The sequence below is a fragment of the Nelumbo nucifera genome, chromosome 1 (assembly GCF_055504915.1).
Source record: "Nelumbo nucifera cultivar China Antique chromosome 1, China Antique-T2T, whole genome shotgun sequence".
In the NCBI taxonomy this organism is placed as follows: domain Eukaryota; kingdom Viridiplantae; phylum Streptophyta; class Magnoliopsida; order Proteales; family Nelumbonaceae; genus Nelumbo; species Nelumbo nucifera.
The window spans coordinates 11,163,022-11,177,632 of NC_142649.1; the positions used below are offsets into that span (position 1 = coordinate 11,163,022).

At 38.3% G+C, this 14,611-nt stretch overlaps 1 protein-coding gene across 1 annotated transcript in view; it reads right to left on the reverse strand.

Moving 5' to 3' along the window:
* Positions 1 to 808: 808 nt before the first annotated feature.
* MAP2B (methionine aminopeptidase 2B) overlaps positions 809 to 14,611 on the reverse strand; it is a 34,624-nt gene continuing 20,821 nt past the window's right edge. The window contains exons 6-13 of the mRNA XM_010279565.3: positions 9,258 to 9,357; positions 8,974 to 9,119; positions 8,805 to 8,896; positions 8,613 to 8,707; positions 5,561 to 5,657; positions 4,890 to 5,033; positions 4,144 to 4,361; positions 809 to 1,041 (exon numbers count right to left, since the gene is read on the reverse strand). Coding sequence (XP_010277867.1) covers positions 931 to 1,041; positions 4,144 to 4,361; positions 4,890 to 5,033; positions 5,561 to 5,657; positions 8,613 to 8,707; positions 8,805 to 8,896; positions 8,974 to 9,119; positions 9,258 to 9,357 — 1,003 coding nt within the window. The 3' untranslated portion in view covers positions 809 to 930. The remainder of the gene's footprint in view (positions 1,042 to 4,143; positions 4,362 to 4,889; positions 5,034 to 5,560; positions 5,658 to 8,612; positions 8,708 to 8,804; positions 8,897 to 8,973; positions 9,120 to 9,257; positions 9,358 to 14,611) is intronic.

The following is a 14,611-nucleotide window of genomic DNA, read 5'->3' on the forward strand; positions in this document are numbered from 1 at the left end:
GTGTTTCGGGATTTCAACCGATTCAGGGGGTGGACAGACCTTAAACTAGTCCCTCTGAACCGAAATTGCAAAAAAAAAAAACAAAAAAAAAATAACATACTGCCCGATACACCTCTACTAGCGTATTGGGCATATCGATATTTTGAACCTGCTGCGCCTCATCCCTAAACATTTTCCACTTCGTTTATATGATAACATTAACACTTTTAACAAAAATACAAAGGATTCTTAACAGGTCCGTCAAGTAAATTGATTACAACTATAAAAGGGTGATTCAATAAAACATACACTACAGGATAAGTTTTAAGTAAATTGTGAAACAAGGGGTTTAGTAAATGACCCTTTTATATAAAAGTATAGGCAAAAGGTTCCATTTCCGGCCTTCCGGGGGCAATTTTTAAAACATTTATTCAGGGAAGGCCACCAAAATGTCGGACGTAGGCAACAATTCTACATCAAGCCACAGGCCCAGATGTTTATAGCATTCATCAATGATCAATCTTCATAAATATCACGTTGAATGAATTGCTTGTCTGTTGTCTCTTATGAAATTTGAAAAATTACTTAAAATACACCTACACTTTATCCATTTTTGTAACATTGGCCTCGTTCAGCTTCAAGAAGAAAGTCAATATAGTGCTTTCCTTCTAATATTGATTTGCAGGGCTCAAATGTCTTTATATTTTCATTTTGCATTCGCCCATGATTCTTAAAAGCCCAAAGAGTAAACTTTATGAGAACCCAGGTCCCCGGCAGATGGCTCCTGATCATGGTAAATAATGCACCTAGCCAAATGGAAATTATCATATGACCAAGAAAGTATATTTCTATGGATTGCTATTCAGATCGAAACTGTTTGTGTGCAAGAAACTGGTACAGTAACTGGAGAAATAGAAAAAAACAAGATAAATATGAACACTTATTCCTCAATTAGTAGTCATCGCCTCTGGATATAACTTCTTTGCAGGTTGGCCGGAGAAGAATAGTGTGCTCAAATTGTGCCACATAGCTACCTTTAATGTCGCAAAGAGGAGGGTAAGGCTGCCAGGCATAAAAACGAAGCAAATTTCATGAGTTTGATTATATAATCACCAACAAGAAGCTGAACTGAGAAACAACAATCAATTTGGCTAGCTAATTTGGTTCAGCTAAAAGTCACTTACAGTAGATTAGAAGAAAAGACAAAAAAGGAACATTTATGGTTAATGGTGGACAAAAACATACTAGCATAGCATGACTTCATATGGTAATCAAAAAATTTGACAAGCAAAAAATCAGCACAACTCAATCAACAGATAATTATCCTAATGCCCGTTTATGATCATATGTTTTTTTAATATTTTGCGCAACTCTTCCCTAATATTATCAACCAAACTGCAAAACATTAGGACTAATTATTTTGATAGTAAATGAAATTTTTATTAAGAGAAACAAAAAGGATAGAACTGATGACATGGTGTCACTAATACAATAAAGATCGAAGCCCACACTTACTCTCCTGTCTCCACACAGTAGGCCTGCCATGAAGTGCACAATTCTCGCACAACCAAAAACTTCAAGCGATTCCAGCCCTGATACCAACCCTCTCCAAGAATCTAAAGCCAAAACTGAGCACATCCCCCCTAGTATATACTATTCCAAATACCTCTTTTAGATCCAGATGCTCCACTCACCAATAATCCCTATTCCTTCTATCTCTCTTTTCCTTCATTGTAAAATTTCTTTTGGTGTGTGTCCTTACCCCCCAAAAAGAACAATCCAAACTTCTCACTACCACTTCTTTGTTAACCACCACATTAATATCCACCTTTATTCTGGAATTGAATTGCTGCGGAAGACTTCTGACAAGCCACCTTCATTTAACCCTTGAGAGAGAGAGCACTCATAGAATGCTCACCACATTCAACCCTTTTTTCACCCACATTTCCCATTTGAGAGCAGCTAACCAATGGAAACTACATCTGTTGATAATTGATTATGCCTACAAGAGGGGAAGAAAAGAATTAACCAGCTTACAGTTTGCTTGCTTGACACTTCATGAACTTTCACGTAGAGGGTTAAGGAATGCACTGTACAAAGATCTCACATGGTACAAGGCTTGGAAGACTATTGGGATGCCCTTTGCAAATGTGGAGGGGCTCCCATTTATAAGAAACTGCACGTCCTTTGATGTGCAATCATAGCCCTTCATTTATCACCTCCTTACTACAACCATTGGATAACACATCCTTATCTCCAAATATTTTCCACCTCAGCTCACATGGACCACACATTTCGCCTTCCTTTGGTAGAAGCTTCTAAGAATCTTCTAGGAATATTTCAAGCCTAGAACAATACAAGATATTTACAAAGAGTTTCTAGGACACTCTAGACAACTCTAAACAAGAACTACTCTACATTACTAGAGTGTTCCAGGACCTTGTAGAGGACTCTATGAAAGCCTCAGAAGCATCTGGTCTTGGCTAGAATGCTGCTGAACTCGCCATTAAACCTCTAGCTAGATGCCCCTCAGTTCCACAGCTTAGGCAGGGCGTGACACTAAGAAGGCATAACTCTGACTTGATGTGCTCAAGAATCGTAGTTGGAGAAAACTACTTAGCAAGCATGGTTCTTTTACAGCCCAAAAAAGAGAAAAATGTGTCGAAAAAAAGATTTTTTCTCTCATTCTCCAAGGGATCCCTTTAAGTTAAAAAGCCCCTTTGTGTCAAGACCCATGGAGAAGAATATCCAACTTGATCAACTCAAGTCCTATTGTGGAATTCATGGAGAAAAAAACTTTTTATTTGTATATATGGGATTCTATCCCATATTTTTTAATCACCATGAAATTTTGTTAATTAGGAAAAAGAACAATATCTGTACAAAAGAGGTAGAAGAACCATTAGTGTTAGGCGATCATCTACTACCTAATTCCATCTAAACACATTTTCCAGTAATCATTACAAGGCTCTGTGGAGATGCACTAGAGCTTAAGTATAATGAACTGTATAGGAAGAGAGGAATGAAATAATCTTCAGAGGGAAAGCAAGCTTAAAGGAAGATACGATAGGTGTCTATTACAGTGAAAGTGAGGTATTGGGACAAAACCTTGGAGATTTTTGGCCATTTTTCAGTTGATGATATCACTAGAGGATGGCAGCTGGTGGCATCCTCGTCTTCTTTTAAAACAAAACTTCCATTGCCTTTGAAACCACCAAAACTCAATTGCATTAAACTAATTTTTGATGGATTCAGTTTGCGAAACCTTGGGTCATTAGGTGTTGGGGGAATACTCAGAAATGAAAATGGGAACATATTAGCTACATACTCTGGGCAATAGGTATGGGAAGCATGGGAAATTCAATCAGGGCAGAACTCTTGATAGCAATGCAAGGCCTAAAAGAGGCTCATTGAACTATAAAACTTGGCGGTGGAAGGAGATACTAAGGTGGTAGTGGATTGGTTGAAAAACCAACAAGGATATTGGTGCTATAGGCAGATTATTAAGGAGATTAACTATTTTGGGGCCTATGTACGCAGAATGAATAAATTGAAAATGGGGTAGGGATTGCTATACATACTACTAAAATAAAGCTTTATTTAATTGCTATTAGGTTGTAACAATTCCAATGAAAGAGTAGATCTAACTGCAAATGATTCTATCACTTAATTCTCTCTCTCTCTCTCTCCCTCTTCGAAAAAAGGTACTTTTCATTCAATAGAAAGGTATTCTATCACCTAATTCCTTCATTAATATCTACTCTTTCCTTATATTGTCAAAATAAAAGATAGATTCTAATTTCTAACCTAACATGGAGCAGGAATAATAAACAATTTGTCAAGCAGAACTTTCCTTTTTTCTATGCACACCAACTTTAAAAAGGGCCATTACACAATGGTGGTCCTCCTTAACATGTGTGTGTGTGTGTAGGGGGGGGGGGGGGGGGGGGGGGGGGGGGGGGGGGGGGGGGGGGGGGGGGGGGGACAGGGTATGGACCTTAAGTTTTGCCATTTTTTGTAACATAGCAGGTGCTCTAAACTTGAACATGCATTCTCATGCTTGTCATCCTGAGATTTACCATTGCACCAAGCAATGGTATGCATGCCAGCTTTAATTATGAAAAATATAAACATGAGAATTCCTTGCTATTTAGTGAAACATACCTGAACAATGCCAGTATCACACAGGTTCTTTAGTGCCATTAGATATTTAGTCTCCCCAAGGCGGTCTAAATAACGCCTGCAAAAGGCTAATGTAGAGAAGTTCTTGTTGATTGTTGCAAGCAGTTGTTTGGCTTTGGGCAACCTGAGTGGAATGTGTCCAACATCAAAATTTTTCATGTAATGGCTGCACTCCAAATCTTCTCGAACATATCCTTTCCCTACACATCAAAATGGAAAAAATAAACATAACATTAGGGAAGTCATCGTAGTGATTGCTGTCACTCCCTCCCAAACCAACTGGGTAGTATATTGAAATAAGATTAAGTAATGGCCACTAGTCCCAGTGTAACTATTATCATCTTAGCATTCTCAAGCAAAATACTTTTATAATTTTTTTTTCAAATCAATTATATTGTATACTTGATCAAGAAAATGTTGTATCACTAAAATATCTTAAAAGTACTAACATCCATTTAAACCATTTTATCAGTTGAGCTAGCATCACTGGAATGTTGATCTTCTGCAAACAAATTGCTGTGCACACACTATAAGCAGGACGCTACAGCTGTACATTGGGAACATCACCCCTTGAATGACAAGTATGGGAGGTGTCCCTGATGTGAGGCTGTAGTGTCCTGTTCATAGCATGCACACAACATTTGTGCATAGCAGATCTAGACTCGCATCATTGTCCCTTTCATATTGTATTTTAAATTCTGATACCAGCTACATCATCATATTCTTACCGGTTGATCCAAAAGTTTCAATTGCAAAAAATTCACCCTCTTCCATCTTTGTCTGCTCTCCTCCTTTTACAATAGGGACGGATTTTCCTGCATGGATCTGATAGGGGCCAATGCTATGTCCATTCAAGTTCCGTATGCTTTTGACTGACAAGGAAAGTTGACGAGAATTACACATTAAACATGTTTGTAGAAAATGATAGAGATGGTAAAATAGTATACTCATGAAATGCATAAAAGGTAGAACCACCAAAAGAGTGATTCAAGCTGGAAAGATTCTAATTGAAGATTCTGGGCCAGTTTAATGAATCTGTGGCTGAGTAGTATCACTCCCAGGCCCCATCAAAGAGAACGATGGATAAAAAGTCAACTTTGATTGGTTGCAAAACTCGAAGTATTTGTTGGTGGCATGAACTACAAACCATGGAACAAACAAGCACATTGAAATGCACCATGTCCAATGGTGTAACTGGGATGCACCCAAAAAAAGCCTTGCAGGTCTCTTCAAAAGTTACCATCTCCGTTATCTATATTATCAAGAAGCACAGAACTAGCCACATGGTTATGAATTACAGTATCTCCTTCAAAAGGATGACAAAAGTGAGAATGGCATTTGAGACTATAGAATAATACAGCGTTTAAGACAAAATTAGGTTTAACTAGTGGTACCATACCCTGAAAAACCTTTCCATTGATCTCAACCTCATATGATTCCATGACCTCTTGGATTGCAGCACCAACATCACAAAGGCGTACATCTATTCCAGATTCCTAAGCAGGCAAGCAAACATTTTAATATCAGATGAATAGGCATGAATAGCAAGTCTTTATTCAACCCATTTTCTGCAAAAAATATCCATTAATCCTCTAGATCCCAACTCTAGAAATACTAAGGTGAAGCTTGGGATCCTTTTGGAGTTTTTTCTTGGAGGCTTTTTAGGAAGCTGCATTATTCTCTGGTCAGTGGTTAGGGGTGATTTCCCTTGTGAGCAACTTTTGAATCACCTTGCTCCCTCTAAAATGACATTTCTTCTGGTCCTTGGAGTTTGAACCATTGCATAAGAAAGACAAGTTCGTTGCTGGCTAGGATGAACATTCATTTTTTCTAGACCATGAGATCCGCTAGTTCTGTGGCAGGCTTGCTTACTTGAGAGAGGCCACCGCTAGACAATCACTATACTGGATTTAATCACTTCCAGTGTAGCACAAAGTTCAATTATTTTTAATTTCTTTTGGTTGGAGTTTGAGCCTTCTGCATTTGGGTTGGTATTTCCTTTATTAGTACCTATGCTGTTTTGGAGTGTACTTTTTTTGTAATCCCTTAGTTTTGATCATTAATAAAATCTTCATTATTGACTAAAAAAGAATATATCCACATTTTCTGAGCTATTTCACAGTCAATAAAAAAGTTAATTCATCAATTCCACTCCCCATGGAAACTTTTCTTTTGGGGGGACTAATGGCGGGGATAACACCTTGGGGTTCCTTCTAATTTGAAACTTAACACAGTAACAATCATTTTCAGCACTGCCAAGAAAAGGAAAGCCTTCATCCTTTGCACAGTACATAGTTCACAAATTGGCTTAGCCAAACAGGCAAAGAGTTATGACCCACCAAAACTTTGAAATGAAAACAAACATGACTCCGATGAAGATTCAAGAGTGTAGTGCCATGTAGGGCAAAACATAATAAAAAGTTAATGCATTTCAATATTTCTAATGTGGTAGTGCCCTGTTCAACTGTGCTAAGAAAAGTTGTTGGTTCATATGAACTAAAGTCATATGATTTCCTTCTTTCATTGGAAAGCCTATGGAGTTCAGGAATAAGAAAAGAAAGGAAGTGACAAAATCTAATGCTATAACCAAAGGCAATATTTAAAAATAGTTCACAGATTATTTAGCAAAATACATTTCCAGCTAACCTCCAAAGCAGGGAAAGATGGTACATCTAAAATCACTACATCAATAACACTTTTTCTTGAGATTTCATGGCTTTAAATCAAAACAGAAGATGTTATGGAGAATGGCTATTGTAACCATTAATATATTCATGTAGAGATAACACAGCAAAGTAACTGTGAAGGCAAACAGGTTCCTAAGGAATGTAGGCTGAAGCATTCTTCTTTCCCTTGATTGCTTTCTAGGGGTGCTCACGGTTTTACTAAGGGTGTTCACGGTTCGGTTAACCGAACCACAAGAAGAATAGAGGGTTTTACTAGGGGTGCTCATGGTTCGGTTAACAGAACCGTGAGCCTTTTTTTTGTAACTGAACCAGTACTACCGGTTTTTGGAAAACCGGTAGCCAAAACCGAACCAAAGCTAATCAGTTAACTGGTTGACTGGTTCGGTTAACTGTCGGTTCGGTTCGTCGGTTTTTTGGTTTTTTAATTTTTACAATATAATATATATAAATATGTAATAAAATATTATATTTTACATAATAAATAATATATCATATATTATAAATATATTTATATATAATGCATATTTATTACTTTATAATATATATAATATATATAATATACATAAATATATATAAAATATATAGAAATATATGTAAACCGGTCGATTCGGTTCACCGCCGATTTTCTATATTGGTTAACCGAAACCAGACCGGTACCTTAGGTTTTTTAAAAACACCGAACCGATCGGTTCGGTTTTTCGGTTTTTTTTTTCTCACCCCTAGGTTTTACTGGTAAAACTGTAGCTGCATGTGTGGATCCCAAGAAGAAGCTATTCTGCTCGAGATCTAGACATTATCTGATTAAACAAAAAGAGATCCTCAAAGTAGCCTTCTATCAACAGTAACAGGAAAGCAAAAGTTTTTGAGTCCAATCTCTTCTGCCATATGTTTAAGTTGCAGAGAGAAATAGGAGATTATTTGTAGAGACAATCAGAGACAAAAGAAGAATTGAATGGCTGCTGGTGTATCCAGAATTTAAGGACATTCCTAAGGAATTTGGGCTTACGGTCATCCCTTGAAGTGGATGCTGAAATTTCTTCAACAATGTTGTAAAACTAATGTCTTTTATAATGCACAACTCTTTTATGGGGTTTGTTCTCTTGGATGAGTTACGTCTCAGCTGAATCGGATTGCAACCAGTTTTTTCTTTTAATAAAATTTCTTTTCTCTTTTCCATCAAAAAGAAAAAAAAAATTGCAGTCTTGAGGGAACTTTTTTGCCCTCATGTATGTCAACAGCTTTGTACATATCTGTTCATCCCAGCCTTGAGTGGTTTCTCTTTGATCTATTGGTGGAAGAGAGGAGGGCTTTTGTTTTTAGATGATTGATGATTCCATTCTCTTGGCTTGGAGTCAATGGCTCCCATGTACTTCGTTTTTCTAATACATACATTGAAGTGGAGGTATTGCTAGTCAGGTTTTTTGGTGGAGTCTAAACAACCAGGGAAACTTCCATTTGGCTAGTTAGCTTGAGATTAAAGCCCAGTCCCTGAATTCCTAAACACATTTTAGATTATGTAAAAAAAATTGGCTTAAAATACCTTGCCATATGTTCTAGATAAACTCTCTTATATATCTAATGAATGGTTTGAATGGCCCACAGGATTCCTCTTTGTAGCTAAGAAAGAGTTGGCCATCTAAGGAAACTCTGTACTTGGCCTGATTAGGGGCCAATGTGGACTGCAAAAAAGAGCAGGTTGCGAATCCAAACTAATCAGCTAGGCAAGAAAAAAAAAAGCAGCTTGTATGGTAGAATGCACACTACCTTAATTCCAGTATTGGTTGCCTCCCTTGAAGCCTCAAGCAGAGGATCAAACATGGGGTTGAATGCTACTGTAAAAGCACAATCAACTATATGTCCTGTAAATCAAACCAATTCACAAAAATAGACATCAAAGACATGCCATCAGTCAGTATATTGGAGAATCAAACAATGGAGAAAACTGAAGAGAATTACCATCAATATGAGTTCCAAAATCCAACTTCATAACATCATCATACTGAAGCACAGTCTTATCCCCAGAATTGGGTGTCCAATGTGCAGCAACCCTGGTAAAAAGGACATTTAGTATAAAAAAGTACAATTAAAAAGTCAGGATAGAAATCAATAATGACTACAAGAATACCAATTTAGTGAGCATCCTGTAGGGAATGCAATGCCCGCTTGTAGACCATTTTCTGAAATTAACTTACGAACAGTATTCTCCAAGGTTTCACAGAGATCAGCCATCAACATCCCAGGTTTAAGAATACTTCTGATGTATTTTCGAACCTAGTGACAAGTAACCAAGCAATAACTTTATGTGCTTGCAAAATACTGGATGCAAAATTTTTCTGTAAGATTTGATTGATGCTTTTGTATCCTATGTTCTAGAGCATTAAAATTGTTTATCTAAAATTAAACTACAACCTGTCGATGAACTTCTGCTGCTTGGCGAACTGCATTATAGATGGGTTTTTCAAGGCGCTCCAATTCCCGCTTTTCTTCAGAAGTAGTCCTCCATAGGTTACTAATAGATAGCCATCAACTTTAAAACCAAGCTCCAAAGAGGGAAAAAAAAAAGATTTTAAATAGAAAAAAGAAATAGCAACATGAGAAATATGTAAATGTTGTCATAGTCCAAAAGCCAATTAATTAATGGAGTTTCCCATGTCAGCAGTTTCTCTCTTCTGTCTTTTATGCTGCAAAACCCCTCAACTTTTTTCCACAGAATTGTACAAAATATGACTAAAGGCAACATCTATCATTATGTATAAGAGAAGCTATTGCAAAACAATTAATGCCTATGGTCATTTGTCAGTGCATAAATCTCTTCAAAACCAGAGGATCCCACTCTCTCACACACAAAAATAAATATTACTACAGAATATGAGACATTTGACACCAATTCACGCAGGTCGTTTCTAGTATCAACAAAATGTTAAGTGAAGAGAAATGTATTGCCAGAAAGTTGCACCCCTTGTCAATAAAAAATAAGGAAATAGTGCTTTTTAATAAAATCCCTTGACATCCAAGAAAATAAGCAAAGAAAATTATCAGTACAGATGAGAAGCATTTCAATAAAGGTAGTATGTTTGTAGGATGTCTTTGTCTGTAGAAGTCCATGTATATGCATATACGGATATACAAAAAACATAGAAAACTCAACTTTTGGCCAATTCCTTAGAGTTGGGACAAGGCATAGATGATATGATGAGAACTCAACCTTTATCCCAGCTATTTGGTGTTAACTACACAAATGACAAATGCCCTGTCGTTCTGCTCTATCAAGACCCAATAAATACATATATAGAGGGACAAAAGGTTAATGCACAATCTGTCAGGGAGATTATCCACCTATGCTTGTCCAATAGTATCCTGACCTCAGGATTTTTTTTGTCAACATGGGAGGCCCACAAATCCCTACATGGACTTCCTCAATCAACCAAGCTGCTTGGTCTTCATCTACAAATAACAATTGCACTCCATCATATGATCACTTGTACAATCGTCCCCCACACATCACAATCTAGTTTGCCAACCTGATTAGGGTCCTCTATTCATTCTTAGAGACTGCTTCCAAAAACTCGCCCTTTTCTATGAATTTCTGGACGTTGGTGTATCAAGGCTTCCATCTAGTAAATATCAACAACATTACAGTAGGCTAGTCCCTTTACTTTATGGTGATCGGCCTAACACTTACTCCCTCCAAATATTGCCACTGCAAATGCTAAGGGGTGTTGAGGAATGAGTAAATTGATTCTTCATCCTTGGTAAATAATGGTAATAGGCTAGTCCAGATAGAAGGTAGGGGCAAGGCTTAAAGTATTGATACACCTTATACATGCGAACAGGCATTTCAGGTGTTTTGATACTACAAATCATGTTTTTTATTTTTTTATCAAAATTGGTCAAGGAGTCGATCTTAGACCTGCCCCCTAAAAGGTACCCAAAATCCCAAACCCTTTATATTTCAATTATCAGTGGCTTGCTGATACAATATGGTACACCTGATACAGGGCGTATAATATTGATACTTTAAACCTTGGGTAGAAGGACCTTGGACTTAGGCTCCAGTGTCCAAAGAGAACATCTTGTTTAGACTGATTTGGTGATTAGCTAATATTCTAACTACTAGTGTAACATGAGGTGCTGTCAGGATAGATAAGCTTGGGAGGCTACCTTCCCACGATAAAGTCAGTCCACATATTTCTTCTGTATAATCATGTAATTTAGTACACACTCCAAAAAAGCTAAGTTGAGCTAAGAATGTTGAGATATGAATAGCAAGAATACAAAGGAAGCAATTAAAAATGAGCCATTAGAGTAAGAGTAGCGCCAATTGATGTTGATGGAAGTTGGTTGAAATGGTTAAGGTGCAAGGTGGGCCAGGTTACAACCATAACCCAACCCAAGTTGTTGAAACCCCAACACTAGTCCTTATGGACGTTAGTGGATCAAGTTAAGTGGTAACCCACCTTGAATTGACCCTATCAAGTTGGTTTTGGGTCGAAGCTGGCCATACTAAGCCCAGCTCGGAAAAAAAAATGTTAATATAGCCTTCACTAAGAACAGGGATACTGTTGATTGGATGGGTTGATGCAGGTTTGTAATCCTATTCCATATTGTTGAGTCAAATCCATACCGAACCCAACTTACTGACATCCCAACTAACTCTAACCCAACTTGATCACATCAAGTTGGATTCAGATTGCCCCAATGTAAATTTAATGATAATAGGAGTGCAAACCAGGGCACACTTAGGATCGGAATCCTCTAGATTTCAGATAATCAACTGTCAAAACACTATCCATGGCTACCAGCCACTCCAAAGCCTCAACTCTTGGTGGAACCGGGTTTCCCCAAATACCTTTAATCTGATTTAAGTCTGTGCTGGAGCTGCTAAGAATCATGTAATATGATTTAACCGAAAATCTTCCATTTTTACATTCTTTCCACCAAAGCTCATCCCTCTGCTGATCTGAAATTTTCATACATTCTAATTTTTCTAACAAAGATATACATTCTTCCACTTCTCATCCACTTCTCCATCCAGCACAGGCCTCCTAAATTTTGGATTCCAAACCAATTGATCCCCCTTCTTTCATAGCAGTCACTGATAGCTACATCAACCTCGGTCAGTCTATACAGTCTTGGACATAACTCATTCAGCTTGCCCATCCCACGCCAATCATCCTCCCAAAATCTGATTTTTGATCCATCCCCCACTACAAAACTTGTTAGACTTCTAAATTCCCTGTTAAAACTCATAATCCCCATCCACACACTCACCCCGGATGATGCCCTCACCTCCTTAGATTCCTAGACAAACCTCACCACCCCATATTTTCCAACCACTACCCTACTCCATAATGAATTTTCCTCTCTCCCTAAACTAAATCTCCATAGCCACTTCCCCAATAAGGCCCTGTTAAAGGTTCTCGCTCTTAGCCCCAGTCCTCCCCTTTCTTTTGGTTTACAGACCTTATCCCAACTAAGTGAAATTTCTTTCCCCCTCCTCCCCATCCCATTGGAAATCCCTGTGAATCTTCTCTATTATTTCAGCCACTCTAATTGGTATTTTCAGTAGAGATAGATGATAGGTTGGTAGACTAGACAATACACTTCTAATTAAAGTTATTCTCCCTCCTAAGGATAAATACTTAGCTTTCCACCCATCCAACCTCCTTTCAATCCTCTCCAAAACTGGTTTCCATATTATGTCTGAGTTTGAGGCTACTATCAGCATTCCCAAATATATAAAAGGGAGCTGACCAATTCTGCATTCAAGTGCATCATCATACTCCAAGATAACCTCCCTCCCCACCTCTCCAATTCCTATTATTATGCTTTTGGAGAGATTAATCTTCAGCCCTGTTAACATTTCAAAATTTTCCAACACTTCTCTTAAATTCGGCATCTGTTCCACTGTTGCATCTAAAAAAATCAAATTATCGCCCGTGCAGATGAGAGATGCAAGGCCCATCCCTTCCAACCTTAAAACCCTCAATCAAGCCTATTTGTCCACTTCTTTCTAAGAGCAGATTCAAAATCTCCATAACCATGACAAACAGCATAGGAGATATTGGGTTTCCTTGTCTTAGACCCTTGGAGGCTTGATAGAAATCTGAGGATATGCCATTTATAAGGATGGAGAAGGAGACCGTAGACATACATGCATGCATCCAAGCCCTCCACTTTTCCCCAAACCCCACCAATCTCTGGATTTCTTCTAAGAATCCCCATTCCACGTGGTCATAGGCCTTCTCAATGTCAATCTTACACACGAAACCTGGTATGCCACTCCTCAGTCTACAGTCAATGCATTCACTTGCTACTAGGACTCCATCCAAGATTAGACTTCCACAAAGGCCACCTGAGATTCCCCAACCACCTCATGCAATACAGTCTTCCATCTTTTAGATAAAACTTTAGCCAATAACTTGTAAGGACTGCTGATTATGCTTATTGGCCTAAAGAATCCGCTGCTCCATCCTTCTTTGGGATTAGAGCAATGAAGGTAGCATTCTCCATCTTCTCTCTATGGAACTCCTTCAACATTTGGACAAAGTGTCTTTCCAGCCAGTTCCAACCAGCCTTAATACAAGTGAAATTGAAATCATCCAAGCCCGGGGCTTTGTCCCCATTGATACCTTTTAAGGCTTCTTTTTTTTTATGAATACGAAATGATTTATTAATGATATATCAGAAATGTTACAAGAACCACAAGGAGAGGCACAAGGTGCAACCTACCTTGAGTTTGAGTGTAAAAACTACGCCAAAGGCATTACAATGTTGCCCAGTACAGATGTTTCCTCAACACCCTCTGTTTAGCAAGATGATCAGCCAAAGCATTCGCTGACCTACTCACCCAAAGTGAGCTAACAGACATGTTATTTATTAACCAGATTACCAGATTGCCTTTTTAGGTAATCCTTGTAGCACCAAATGACTGATTCTGGATCTGCTAACAAGCCCAGAACAATCTTAGAATCTCCCTCAATTAGAAGATGCTCAACTATCCTTGTAGAGCCACCAATAGTTGAACCAGATTGCTGTCCTTAACTTCAGTACTCCTTTGCATGAGGGGCTAGGGTTTCCTTGACTGCATCAAAGTTCAACTTTACCCAACTGTCAGCTGGTGGGGTCCAAAAGGCAATGATCTTTTCCTTCCTAGAGGAGCTATTTGCCAGTGAATTGCCCTGGTTAGGATACACTCCTTGATAAGTAAAAGACTTAGATCCTTTTCTTGGAAAATCCTTGCATTCCTTTCTTCCCAAATTGTCCAAAGTGCCGCAGCTCTAATACATCTCCACATAATTCTCCCTTTTTTGTTGGGCGACACAAAAGTCTATGGATCAAAGAGTAGGCTTATATTTGCAAGTTGGTTCCACCTACATCCAAACAAGGCAAAAATCCAAACCCAAATAGTTACAATGGAAGTGCAGGAAATTAATAATAAGTGGAAGCAACCCTCACCATTTACCTTGCAAAGAATACACCACTTATTACCTTGCAAATAAGTGGAAGCCACTTCTTTGAAGGTGAGGATACACCAAGCATGGAGGGGTATCCCCACTACGCCAATCCATGTCACGTAACTCGTTCTCCTACCACTCAGCTCCCCAACCAACCGATAGGAACCACCAATCTAGTCTCAGGTCGAAATTCTGGTCTTAGGTATGTTCCCCTTCCAAAACCTTCTCTGCAAACTCCCTGCTATGAAACATGAGTAGCAGCAGTTATGCATTCAACTTCATTACCCCAAACACCTTTTCTTTTCC